This window comes from Mandrillus leucophaeus, unplaced genomic scaffold (genome assembly GCF_000951045.1).
Source record: "Mandrillus leucophaeus isolate KB7577 unplaced genomic scaffold, Mleu.le_1.0 Scaffold27, whole genome shotgun sequence".
Classification (NCBI taxonomy): domain Eukaryota; kingdom Metazoa; phylum Chordata; class Mammalia; order Primates; family Cercopithecidae; genus Mandrillus; species Mandrillus leucophaeus.
This window is the reverse complement of record NW_012102809.1, coordinates 3,461,744-3,474,091: the sequence shown is the minus strand read 5'-3', so window position 1 is coordinate 3,474,091 and position 12,348 is coordinate 3,461,744. Positions and strand designations below refer to the sequence as shown.

The 12,348-nt window shown below is 51.5% G+C and overlaps 1 protein-coding gene across 1 annotated transcript in view; it reads right to left on the bottom strand.

Moving 5' to 3' along the window:
• Window positions 1-4,738: 4,738 nt before the first annotated feature.
• The window catches only part of PSMG4 (proteasome (prosome, macropain) assembly chaperone 4), a 12,169-nt gene continuing 4,559 nt past the window's right edge, over window positions 4,739-12,348 (bottom strand). Inside the window, 5 exon segments of the mRNA XM_011984609.1 lie at window positions 4,739-4,929; window positions 8,575-8,593; window positions 8,596-8,693; window positions 9,147-9,222; window positions 9,594-9,752. Coding sequence (XP_011839999.1) covers window positions 4,808-4,929; window positions 8,575-8,593; window positions 8,596-8,693; window positions 9,147-9,222; window positions 9,594-9,752 — 474 coding nt within the window. The 3' untranslated portion in view covers window positions 4,739-4,807.

Sequence of the window (12,348 nt, the reverse complement as noted above, 5' to 3'; positions counted from 1 at the left end):
GAGTCTGTGTATGGTTTTTTAAGGTCCTTTTTCCCTTTCTGTTTGCAAGGTAAGAGCTTCTATTCCGTGTGCAGGGAAAGCAGCTCACAGACGCCATTAAAACCAGCTTCATCTTTCCTTCAGGATCATCCTTTTGTACTTGATGCTGGACGCTCTTGGAGAAAAAGCTTAAATATTTCACCAGAAATCTTAATTGAGCAGCGGTCATATCGCCACAGCTTTGTGAGTACACAGCTAACAGATGCGTCGAGGCCTGAGATGTGCTCGTTTTTATTCCTCCTCTCCCGATTGGCTCCAGCAGAAAAGCCCCCCGTGCACAGCCAGCTCTTGTGCCAGCACTACTTGAAAACATGGCCACTTTCTAAGCTACAAACAATGAGAAAATAACTGGAAAAGATGGCAGAGGCAAATCCACAGAAGGGGGGACTGCCCTCCACACGCGCCCGTCACCCACAGCTCGAGCACACACCAGGAAGATCACCAGCTTGGATGGCCGCCACCTCAGACATCACTGCAGGAAGCACCCGCAGGCGCTGGGCCCCCCCACGCCCGCCTTCCTGGGCCAGCTTCCTGCTTGTAGTCACTCGCTTAGCACAGAGGCGGGGCTTCCGGCAGGGAGCGGAGATTCCTCATAGGTGAGTCCAAATGACCTCCAGCCTCTCGAAGGCATCAAGACAAATTGAAAGAAAGCAATAACTCACCAAAGCTCAACGCTGCCCCTGCCCCGACTTCCAAGGGTTTCTTCATGTTCCTCGTTTCACCCCAGAAGGTAAAGGTTTCCTCTTGGCATTTTCGGAGGAAATTTGTAGGACACCCAAGGCCACTAAGAGACAGCCTCCTTGGCAAGGGCAGGCACCACTTTTGTAGCAACTTGGGCACCAGCTTTTCTGGACAGCCTGGCTTCTTACTGGGATTGTCCAACTCATCCCTTCTTGAAGCGTGTCTTTGCCATGGACTGTGTCCTTCCAGGGAAATCGTGGTCTCGGGCCTAGGTGAGACAATGAAGTGACTTCCAACCGACATTGCTAGAATTCACAGGGCAGAAAAGGGGTTGACCTTCTCCCCTTCCAGCTTTCCACCCGGCCTGCTGTTTGCTGTCTCCGCCCATGTCTCCTCCACATGCGGTCCACACATCAGCAGGAGCCTGGTGATGTGTGAAGACACAGCAAGGGGCAAGCAGACTCATGGCCACGTGTTTCCAGTGGCTGGACCATGCCGACACCTGGGATCTTGAGGTACCCAGGAAGGGAGGCTGTCTGGCCGGCCGCTCCCCACCTCCACTTGCAACACGTCCAGCTCATCCTCATCTTCCCTCTCTTTTAAAGTCACGTTTCCACGTTTCAACATCAGTTTGCATTCACCTTTACACAGGCCTTTCTTTAGACCTGTGCAGCCTTTGCGTGCCAAACTTGTGAAATTCCTTTTACCTTTTTTGGAGTACTTGCTACAAAGCCACCTGTCAACAAACCCCCGTTACGTACAGAATAGGACCTGTCCAGTAGCCAGGCCCGTAGGCAGTTGGGGAAGGTGGGAAGGATCCAGCGAGGCCCCTGAGCCCGCACCTGGACAGGTGTACGTCTGCACCCATCACCCCCAGCACCAGGCCACCCTGCAGTCCAGTCCACTTACTACTGTGTTGCGGAAGGATTTGCTAAGTGATGAAAGTTGCGAGCAGCCTCACGCTGGTCATGTAAACTTTTTTTTTTTTTTTTTTTTTGGGAAATTTTTGCTCTTGTTGTCCAGGCTGCCTGGAGTGCAATGTGGTGGCAAGGGACAGTACTCACACTCTTCTGGTCATGGTCTCTGATCTCCACCTCAAATGACAATAAAAAACCGGTCCAACGAAGACAGTGCTCAGCACTTCAGGCATCAGGACTAATCCATCAGTGACTGGAAACGAGGCTAGCGCTGAGGCCTGGGCTCCTGGGACCAGAGTCCAGCGGGTGTGAGTGAGGCTGACTTGCCGACGGCCAGCAGGGGATGTCTCTCAGCCGGCAAGGCAGTCCCACAGCTGTCCTCCCACGGCAGCCTCAGGAGGAGGCTGGGTGCCTGTTCTGTGGCAGCTTCAGCCCAGGGATATCCAGCTGTCGAGGAACACCTTTATAAAATGTTGCCAGAGCAGCAACACTTCCCGCGGAGCACAGCCCCGGGAAATCTGGTACCAAGTGAGCAAGGCGGCCGGGCCCACCCAAGCCCGCCACGCGCCTGGGCCCGCCTGGCTCTGCAGGGGAGGCTGCTACGGCTGCCCACTTCCCAGCACAGTCTGTGGCGCTTGAACCCCTCAGTCCTGTTCCCTTCCTGGCTAATAGGGAGACCCTTCTCAGGCACCCACTGTTTCAACTTGACCCTCCCACCCCCTGCTCCTCCACACACCCCTGCGTCCTGCTAGCCTACCCTGTCAGCCTTTCAATAAACGTGATGCACAAATGTGGACACCTGAGGTGCAGCTGAACCTTTCTTCACTTTGTTCTTTTCCTGAAGTCAAACTCTTATCAAATACTCTAATTATTACCACCCAAGAGAAACAGGAAAACGGTTTCAATGCTTTTGGTTACTGAGAGTAAGAGCACCTGCATCTGGAAGACGGGCTGGTAAGTTGGTTTGGCTACAGAACAGAAAGAAACAAAAACGAACCTCGTAGGGGAAGTATTGCACTCAGACACCACCACTTCCTAGAGCCAAATGAGCGATCCCGAACTAGAAGTGCCATAAGCGGGCCTGCGACATCATACCGCCCGGCCCCAGGTATCGCATGTCCTCTTGTCTAGAAGGCACCACCTCACTTTCGTGTACCGTGTGTTTTGGAAAATCAGTATGGCGTGTCATGTCTAGTGGCGAACACTTCCCTCCCTCTGTCCTTGAGGTTGTAATATAAAACCCGTGTTTCTGTACGTGTGGGTGGGGCTTCTCTGACGGTGCTCGTTCATAGCACAAGCTTACACTGAGTTCTGAACTCGTTCACAGCTGCGTGTCTGCATGGTGTCGCATCTGTTGTACCTTTGGGGAAAATTTGTATGTAAATGTACAGAAATAAAAATGTTGCCCCATTAACAGATTTCCTCTGGAATGTCTTCCCTACCTCACCTGATGGTATCCGACAAAGGGCATTTCACTACCATTAACGACGAGTAATAAAATCCTCTGTGTTCATTCAGACCTCGCTGCGTCACTACTTTTCATGCCTCTGTAAGCTGTGTCTTCACTCGCCCCGAGGTGGGTGGAGGGAGGCCTCTCACTCTGCTTCGGGTCCTGGTCTTAAAGGTAGTCAGAGGCAGAGGCTGGATGAAACACAAACTGTTTACCAAGTGCCACTCTCAGACCACCTGGGAGATGGGGGCCATCAGTAAAATTAAGAGGAATTTTTTTCCCTTGTTCGTTTATGTTCTGCTGATCCGTGGCCTGAAGGTTCCTAGAGACGTCAAGAAATGAGTATCTTACACTGTGATTCTGTGAGGAAAGACTGGTAACCCAAAACTCTCTTCTCTAATGTAGTATTTTTTAATGAAAATGACAATATTTCTTTAATAAAGTATTTATACCAAACTCTTCTCTCCATAGCCCTGATTTTGTGTCACTCACTATTATATTCCTAGAGGTGTCCACTCAGCTTTGCAAGCTGTGATGAGGCTGGCCGGGGCCTTGAGGTTAGCACGGAAAGCCTGCAAAGGAGGGAAGCGCCTGGAACCACAGACTCACTCCTCTGACGCGCCTTTCCGTCCTGGCCAGGGCCACCACCTGCACTTGCCTGCTGCCGGCTCAATGCAAGACTTTTGCCTCTGGATGAACAAAAAGGGTTCCGATGGACCCCAAAGGTTAGAAAGTTTTTTGCCAGTGGTCCTCAATCTTGCCTGCACAGAGGCACCAGGGGAGCTTGCAATCCTGCCAAAGCCTGGGCCCCAGACCGTCTGAACCTCTGGAGAAGGCCCAAGACTGCAACCCACTTCAGCGGTAGCATTAAAGATGAAAGGCTAAGGAGTACAAATGACCAAAGCAGGTACCTGAGCTACTCTGGATGTGGGACAGAAGAGAGGGGAGAAGGGAAGATGATGAAATAACAAGAGGAGCAAGAAGGACCTGAAGCCTTTGAATCCATAAAAAGGAAGGAGATAAAACCATAATTGACATCTAACTGCCATGGTACTTACAGTTTGCAAAGCATTTCTATCTACCTACTTAATCCTAACAAGAACCCATCAAGGTGGGGATTACTCCAATTTATAAATGAGGAGACAGAGCCTAGAAGTCAGACTTCACAAGACCACAAATGTAGTAATGGGGCAATGTAGGGAGGTGCTCAAATGTAGGCCCAAGAGAGAACACAGCAAAAAAGGAGTGCCCAGAGGAAGGGTTTAGGGAGAACACAGCAAGAAGAGAAGTGCCCTGGGGTTTCAGTGCAATGAGAAGGAGATAAATGCATCAATTCACAAGACAGAATTCTGAGGAATGCACACACAAACCTAAAGCATATTTACACATCACTTTAATTCTAACTGAGGATGCACATGAGACAGTCATGTCTGACTGAAACTCTTAGATTAGATTACAGCCTTCAATCCCAACAGAAATCCCATTTCGTCCCTCTATCACTCACAGCCAAATGAGGAAGTGTGTACTGTCCACTTTGCCTCTCCTTCACCAGGTGGGTCAGGATGAGCCTTTTGGCCCACACACTGCTGAGAAGGAAGCTCAAAAGATTAACCCCTTCAAAACAAAACGGGAACGCGGCCTGACGACAAACTGAAATTCAATCCATTTATTTACATGTACATTGTACATAAGTTAACAAATTCTCACTTCTGCCACTCAGCTAGAACTTTTCAGGAAAAGCCTCCATCTCTTCCTTGATCCTGTTTTCTACAAGTAATGCGAAGTTACTGTCTGTGTTCTGGAGGTTATAGCTGACAAACACCTGTTTGTTGGTCTTCCTGGCTAAAAAGAGAAAACACATTGATACAGCCACTCCTGAGATACTGCAGACCCCGTGTTCCTCACACCCACAAGCAGCTGGGAAATGCTCAGAAAGAGGATGGGGTTGTAGGGAGAGAATAAAGCTCTGATCTCCGCGCCTCTCTTCAGACAGGCGCTGCAAAGGCAGACGAGTCACTCAGGCCTCTCCCAGTCTCTCCACCAGACCGGGGTTCCGAAGGGCAGGCCCCACCTCAGCAGCCTCCCTGGAACTTATTGAGAGGCAGCTCCTGGGCCCCACCCAGCCCTCCTGACCCAGAAAGCCAGGATGAGGGGCCAGCTGTCTGCGGGAACAGCCCTGCAGGGGCCGGCACTGCTTAAGAACCTCTGCTCTGCACAGAGGCGTTTCTGGTGTTCTGATTTTTTAAAAAATTTCTTTAAAACACAAAAAATAAAGTATTTAAAATAAGGCCGGGCGCGGTGGCTCAAGCCTGTAATCCCAGCACTTTGGGAGGCCGAGGCGGGAGGATCACAAGGTCAGGAGATCGAGACCATCCTGGCCAACACAATGAAACCCCGTCTCTACTAAAAAATACAAAAAAAAAACTAGCCGGGCGAGGTGGCCGCGCCTGTAGTCCCAGCTACTCAGGAGGCTGAGGCAGGAGAATGGCGTGAACCCGGGAGGCGGAGCTTGCAGTGAGCCGAGATCCGGCCACTGCACTCCAGCCTGGGCCACAGAGCGAGACTCCGTCTCAAAAAAACAAAACAAAACAAAACAAAAAGTATTTAAAATAAAATATTAAAGTTCTCCTTCAGCACCACCCCACCCCTAACCAGTTCCACCTCCCTCCCTCCTACATTTCCATGCATTTGCATACATGTGTACACACACAAACATATTCGTGTGTGTGTGTGTGTGCATATACAGATAGGCATATGGACATACATGTAATTTTCTACTGAATGTAAGTTTTAGTCCCTTTCTACAGAACTGATAATAAATGGTTGAGGTGCGCACTGGGTCAACCGCAAAAATCAAGTAGAGTCACATACCCGGCATCTGAAAGTCGATATCCTGAAAACAAGTGGGCAAGAAGGCTACGGCAGTTCCATGCTGCCTGCCCCACTGCGGGGCCTCCTCCTTTAGCCTCACCCACACGCAGGGCCAGTGCAGAACTACTCACCCCTGGAGAGGCACTGACCCGCCCCCACCTCAACATACGGTGACCCTGTACTGAGCCTCATCACCAAAAGGCAGAAAGGTGGTGCGGTGACGCTGAGGGGCACCAGGCCACCCGCACCATTACTAAAGCCCGACTTAGAACACACGTCACAGGATCTCACCTGGGTGGCAGTTCTGTCCTTTCAGTTGCCGCTGTCTGAGCTATGGTCCCACCAAGAACCCTGAGAGGCAGTGTGGCTCGGGGGCACAGGCACAGGCACAGGCCCCACCGAGGCCTGGAAACCTCTCCCAGCTTTGTTTGTAAATTGAGAAAGGGTAGAGCCCAGGACCCCAGAGGCCTGTTTGCAGCTGTATAAGGCTGTGTGATCTTTAGGGCTGGAAGGGTCTTGGGTATTATTTAACTGACTGTCCTTACAAGGCAGCCAACGCACCTACGAGAAAGCAAGAAGACGAGCACAGCCTCCGCCTGAGGACAGCTGCTGAATTGTATGGTACGGTTTACATCTCGGGAAATCTTTTTTCTATTAAAAAAAGGAGGCCGGGCGCGGTGGCTCAAGCCTGTAATCCCAGCACTTTGGGAGGCCGAGACGGGCGGATCACGAGGTCAAGAGATCGAGACCATCCTGGCTAACACAGTGAAACCCCGTCTCTACTAAAAAATACAAAAACTAGCCGGGCGAGGTAGCGGGCACCTGTAGTCCCAGCTACTCGGGAGGCTGAGGCAGGAGAATGGCGTGAACCCGGAAGGCGGAGCTTGCAGTGAGCTGAGATCCGACCACTGCACTCCAGCCCGGGCGACAGAGCGAGACTCCGTCTCAAAAAATAAAAAAAATAAAAAAAAATAAAAATTAAAAAAAAAAATAAAAATTAAAAAATAAAAAAAGGAATGTGTCTGGACAAAGGCAGCTGTTCGGTTATTCCAAGAGCCGGTGTTTAAAGAACAGCTTTTACAGTACTTAGCAGAGAGCGTGCCACCAGCATGCTGGGTGCAGGGTGCCCCCGAGGCAGACAGCTGTGCCCAGTTATCTGTTCAACCCTGTGGGGGGTGAGGAAGCCTCTTACGCTTCCCCTACCACGAGGGACCAAACTCATCCTTTCCTAGCTGCGTTAGGCAGGCTGGGACCACTCGTGTAGAGGCTGATATGAAGGCAGGCAGTGTGGTAAGAAGCTGGGGCTCACCAAGGCTGGCCAGGAGGAGCCCAGAAGTCACATCCTCTCCGAGGGGCAGGAACGTCCCCTTTACCCCAAGGAGGCCCCCTGGGATTCCAACTGCAGCGATAGGACTTCCGGGGAACAAAGCTGTGTCTGGAGGCACTGTCGCCCTCAGACCCAAGCTGTGCCCTCCAGAGCCATAGAAGGTTGGGTCTCCTTGGCCACACCAACTCCTGCTAAGCTTCCAGAGCTACTGAGAACCCCCCAGGCCTTCTCTTTCCCTACTTGCTTTCATCTCTCATATAAGATACTGATTCAGGACACCTCTCCCTTTTCATTGTAGTGCATTAATAGTGCACTTTCAACTTTAGGGCCCAGACCCAGGCTGGAGACAAGTCGCACAGCACAGGACTTTGCTGGAAAACCCCTTCTTGGTCTGAGCTCTGGAGCACCAGTCCCTTCAGTGATGCTGGAAGCCACAGCACACCCTTGACTTGTCAAGATACTGAGAACCCCTCTTTTTTGGCATATAGATACTAGGCCTCCATCTCATAGATATTCTGGAGCCGAATTTACCTTATTGATATAGAAGTTATTCACGGCCTGCAAGACACACTCACATCACCTTCGCTATTGGAGTGTGCCTTGGCAACCCCACCCAGCTTTCTGTCTGTATAAATAGGAATACCTTCCTCAGCCTTCTCCCGCCAGGCGCAGGCACACAGTAACCTGTTCCACGTAAGTGTGCCACCCCTTACACAGTCACAAACACAAAGTGACACAGACACACAAAAGGGGGCTTTTACCTTCGTGTGGCTCAGAAAAAAAAGATGTAAACACAAAGAGGGAAGGATGGCAAGTGGGAAATCGGGGCGAAAGCTAAGCAGGAATTCTATCTTCTTTGCAACTTTTCCGAAAATTGTAAATTAGTTCCTAGTTAAAAATTACCAAAGTAACTTACCAGTCAGGTCTCTACCTCCAAGGGACAGAAAAAGAATCCTGCGAGTTCCTGAAACGCTGACCTGTGCCCTCCCTGACCTCTGTCCTATCCACACACTGCCATGGGCCTGCTGGTGACACTCCACCCTGCCCTGCCTTCCCCCTGGGCCATGTGCCACGCTGTTCGTGTGCATTTGCCTCAGTGTGACTGACCCAGAGGTTCCTGCTTGTCAGGGACCAGGTCCTTCTCTGCCTGAGACACAGAGAGGCTCCGTGACTAACTCCAGAGCTGAAGCAGCTGGGCCTGCTGGAGAACGCCTGACAGGCATCCTGTGCACACCGGCCACAGGCACTGGGGCTGGGGCTGGGGGTCATAGAGCACATGGAATCCTTACCTGGCCCACAGGAAATATGTGTTGGGGTGTGGGAGGCGTGGAGCCTTCAACCTCATGACCTTTGCTTAATCCCCACTCTACGCCACACTCACAGGCCAGGCCAGTCTTCCCTCTGAGCCCTGAAGAGCATCACACTGTGAGTGAAGGACAGTCCTTCCTGCACAGAGGTGACACCTGCTCTACCAGCTGCACTGACTCCTCCAAAGGCCCAGGAGGCTACCTGGAGCCACTGCCCACAGGGGCTGTAGGCACTTCTCACTCTCTTCTCCCAGAAGGAGGTGATGCACTTACAGAAGGGAACTAAATCAGCTCATGGACTCAAGGACACAACCAAGGACAAGGTGGGAGTCCTTTGGGAACAGGCTGGCCCTGGGACGGTGGTGGTGACAGGCAAGCATGGACGTGCCCTTTGAAGAAGACCCAACGTGCAAAGGTCTGTGCTTCCCAGCAGCAATGAGGTGACGGTTCTTAGCATAAAGATTCTTTACTTCCAAAGGGACTTGCTTCATGCTTCCATTAAAGAGTGGGGCTCCCGCCTGGCTGGCCATGCAGCACCAGCTGTGGGTACGTACCTAGGCGCTGGGCAAGGCCAGTAGAGGTCGTGTCGGAAGTGTCTCCGAGGAGGGAGGTAGACACGGGGATGGAGTCCTAAAAGAAAAGCAAAGGGCACACTGCAGTTCTCCACCCACCGCAGGCCAGCCACACTTCTGGCTTCGGGGCTTCTGATCCTTCACGAGGATGGCAGTGGCAGGGTCTGAGAGGACAGACGCAGGTGCCGAGGGAAAGAGGGGGTGGCATTCATCAACAACCAAGTAGGTGGACCCCATGTCACATATGAGGTCGGTAGAGCTGGGAAAGATGAAGTTGGAACCACAGTCCTGTTAATAAGTTCTAGGACCAGTTTCACACGAAGGCTCGTTTTAGTGTCTGAAACTCCAAAGCATGCTGAAAGGCAACATTACAACCAAAAGGGAAGCAAACAAGATCATGAAGGCCACAGCAAGAAGAAAGTGACTCACAGTCTGGGCACCTGTGCCCCAGTGCCTCGGGCCCCACAGCAGCTGGCTCAGAGGCAGGATGCCTAATCTCCCCATCTCAGCCTGTGAGGCGGCGTGCTGCTCCAGCCCCTGCAGGCTCCAGCCCCTGCAGGCTCCTCGGGGCCGGCGAGTGCCCTGTGACTTTGAGAAAGGGCACCAGCCACCAGCATCCAAACAGGGAACATAACAACGTCTGAACACGCTTGGCCAACCTCATTTCGGACAAAAAGCAATAAGGTGAAATAAGCAGTACAAATGATGCTCAGATCAACAAATGGGCCCTTCGGAGATGTGGAGTAACCTGCTCCCAACGACTTGGGGAGTAAAATCTCACCATGAAAAATGTCTAGCCAGTCCCGTAATCCCAGCACTTTGGGAGCCTGTGGGGGGAGGACTGCTTAAGACCAGGAGTTGGAGACTCACCTGGGCAATGAAGTGAGACCCTGTCTCTACATTTTTATTCAAAAGAGAAAAAAAAAAAAAGTAAAATAAAGTAAAAAGGTCTAGCTTAAAAGAAAAAAAAAAAACGTATTGGTAATATGGCCAAATTGCTTTTATCAAAATAGCAGATTTCTAGGAGAAGCAGCCTGGCTACAGAGGTCTGAGAATCTCGGGAAGTGGCAAGATTTACAGAGGTACAGAGACTTTGGGGTTTGGTCCCCCTGACACCCCAACTGTCCTAGCGGGGACAAGTGAACTGAACAAACAGCCACTACGTGCCAGACAGTATGGCAGGGCACAGAGCACAGGCGCTGCTCATCTCCTAAAGGTTCAAAGCCACTTCCACGAAAGACAGTAAAGGGCAGGAGATCAAAAAACATAGGAGAAGAATGAAAGCATTTACTGTATGCTTTTCATTAAAAACGATACAAAAATATGATCTTAATGAGCCTGCTGTTTACAGATTCCTCAAGTTCAACATTTAGCTGCATGGTAACAGTATTTACAGTTAAACCTTCTAGAAAACAGAAAATCTACCTTACCTAGGGTAGCCTTTTTCTACCAAAAGTAAAACGTAAAGCCCCACTGTGTTACTCCTAAGAGTTCATAACTTTCAAAACCACACTAGGACTGTGGTCTCCCAGCAGATGCATGCCCAGAGAGTTTTCCTGCAGCTGAAGCACCACCTTCCACTCCTAGAAGCCAGCTGGGGGGCCCAAGAATCCCCGAGCAGGCAGGGGCCTAGGTCCCAGGCCAGCTTCCCTCAAGCTGGTAGGACTTAGTGTCACTAGCCCTGCAGCCTCTCTGGGCACCAAAAATCCCTGCTCAACCCAAGGTCGGCCAGCTCGGGTTGCATGGTGTCTGTTCTCTACAGTCTTACACGTGGGAGTTTAGGGAAGCGGGAGGGAGGAGACCTCACAGACTGGTGCCATTCTCCACGCGTGGGCTGGCAAAACTCCTGATAGGGCCCGACAATAACTAGTTCAGGCTTTAGGGGTTACCAAGTCTCTATTACAACCGCTCAGCCCTGCCACCAAAGTACAAGAGCTCCACAGACTCTACCTGCGTGGACGGGAGATGGAGGGCCAGCCCACGGGTCACAGGAACCTTGGGCTTCCTGCCTTAAGCAATGGCCTGTACCTCTTTTCCCCGGCTGGCTCAGCCCTCTGCCCCTGTAAGGAACATCCAGGCACACTGTGGCCAGGGAGTGGGACTGGACTTCCGACAGGCCAGGTCACTCAATCGGTCCCCTGTTCCTTCTCCTGCCTGGCCTTGATGGAGGCGCACTTTCCAGATGAGAAAGCACACCCCACTGGGAGCTGTGACCACCATGGGAGGGGGTGACCAAAGCCACCCCCAGGAGGAGCCTACTTCTTCCACACTCACTAGCCCAAACCAGCACTGCACAAAGGGGCACAAGGCAGTGACACCAGAGCTGACCAGTGCTCAAAGCCTTGCCCACTATGACCAAAGCCTTGGGATCAGGAAAGAATGCGAGGTGGCACAGAGCACACAGCCCCACCCATCACCCCTGGTCCCCCAGGCCTCTTCTGCTGCCGCCTGCTCAAAGGCCCACTGCCAGGCCCCTCCAGAAAAGAAAAAATAAAAAAGGAAACACCAAGGAAAAGAAAAGCAAGAAAGGAATCCAGATGCCATCCCCTTCCTGAGGTCTTTCCGGGTGCTGTTGTGCACAACGAAAGGGCTCGCCCAGGACTTCCCGCCCCCAGCACCCTCAGTCATCACTGCCTCACTGGCTTCAGAAGAGTCTCGCTGAGGGGGCCTCACTCATTCATTCCACAGGGACTTAGAGAGTGGTGCATCAGGAGCTAGAGATACACACGCTCACCCTGGGCAAGCACACAAACCTCACCGTGAAACACTCAACGACTGAGAGAGGGAGCTAACGCGACTGGGAGACCAGCATTGCCAAGCTGGAGAACACATAGGAGCCCTAAGAGGCAACAGAGCCTGAAGGTCACTGGAGTCCTTGGGTGCTCTGAGTTCACCTCGTGAAAGGTTTTGAGCAGAGAAATGAAAATATCCAACTTAAGTCTTAAAACTATCATTCTGTTGCGCTGGTTACAAGGCAGTGTTGTGGCTTGAATTGTGTCCCTGCAAAAAATACACTGAAGTCCTAACCTCTGGGTACCTGTGAATGTGACCTTGTTTGGAAACAGGGTCTCTGCAGATGTAATTAAGACGTAATTTAGGCCGGGCACGGCAGATCACGCCTATAATCCCAGCATTTTAGAATAAAGATCAACATAAAGATTCTTTACTTCCAGAGGGACTTGCT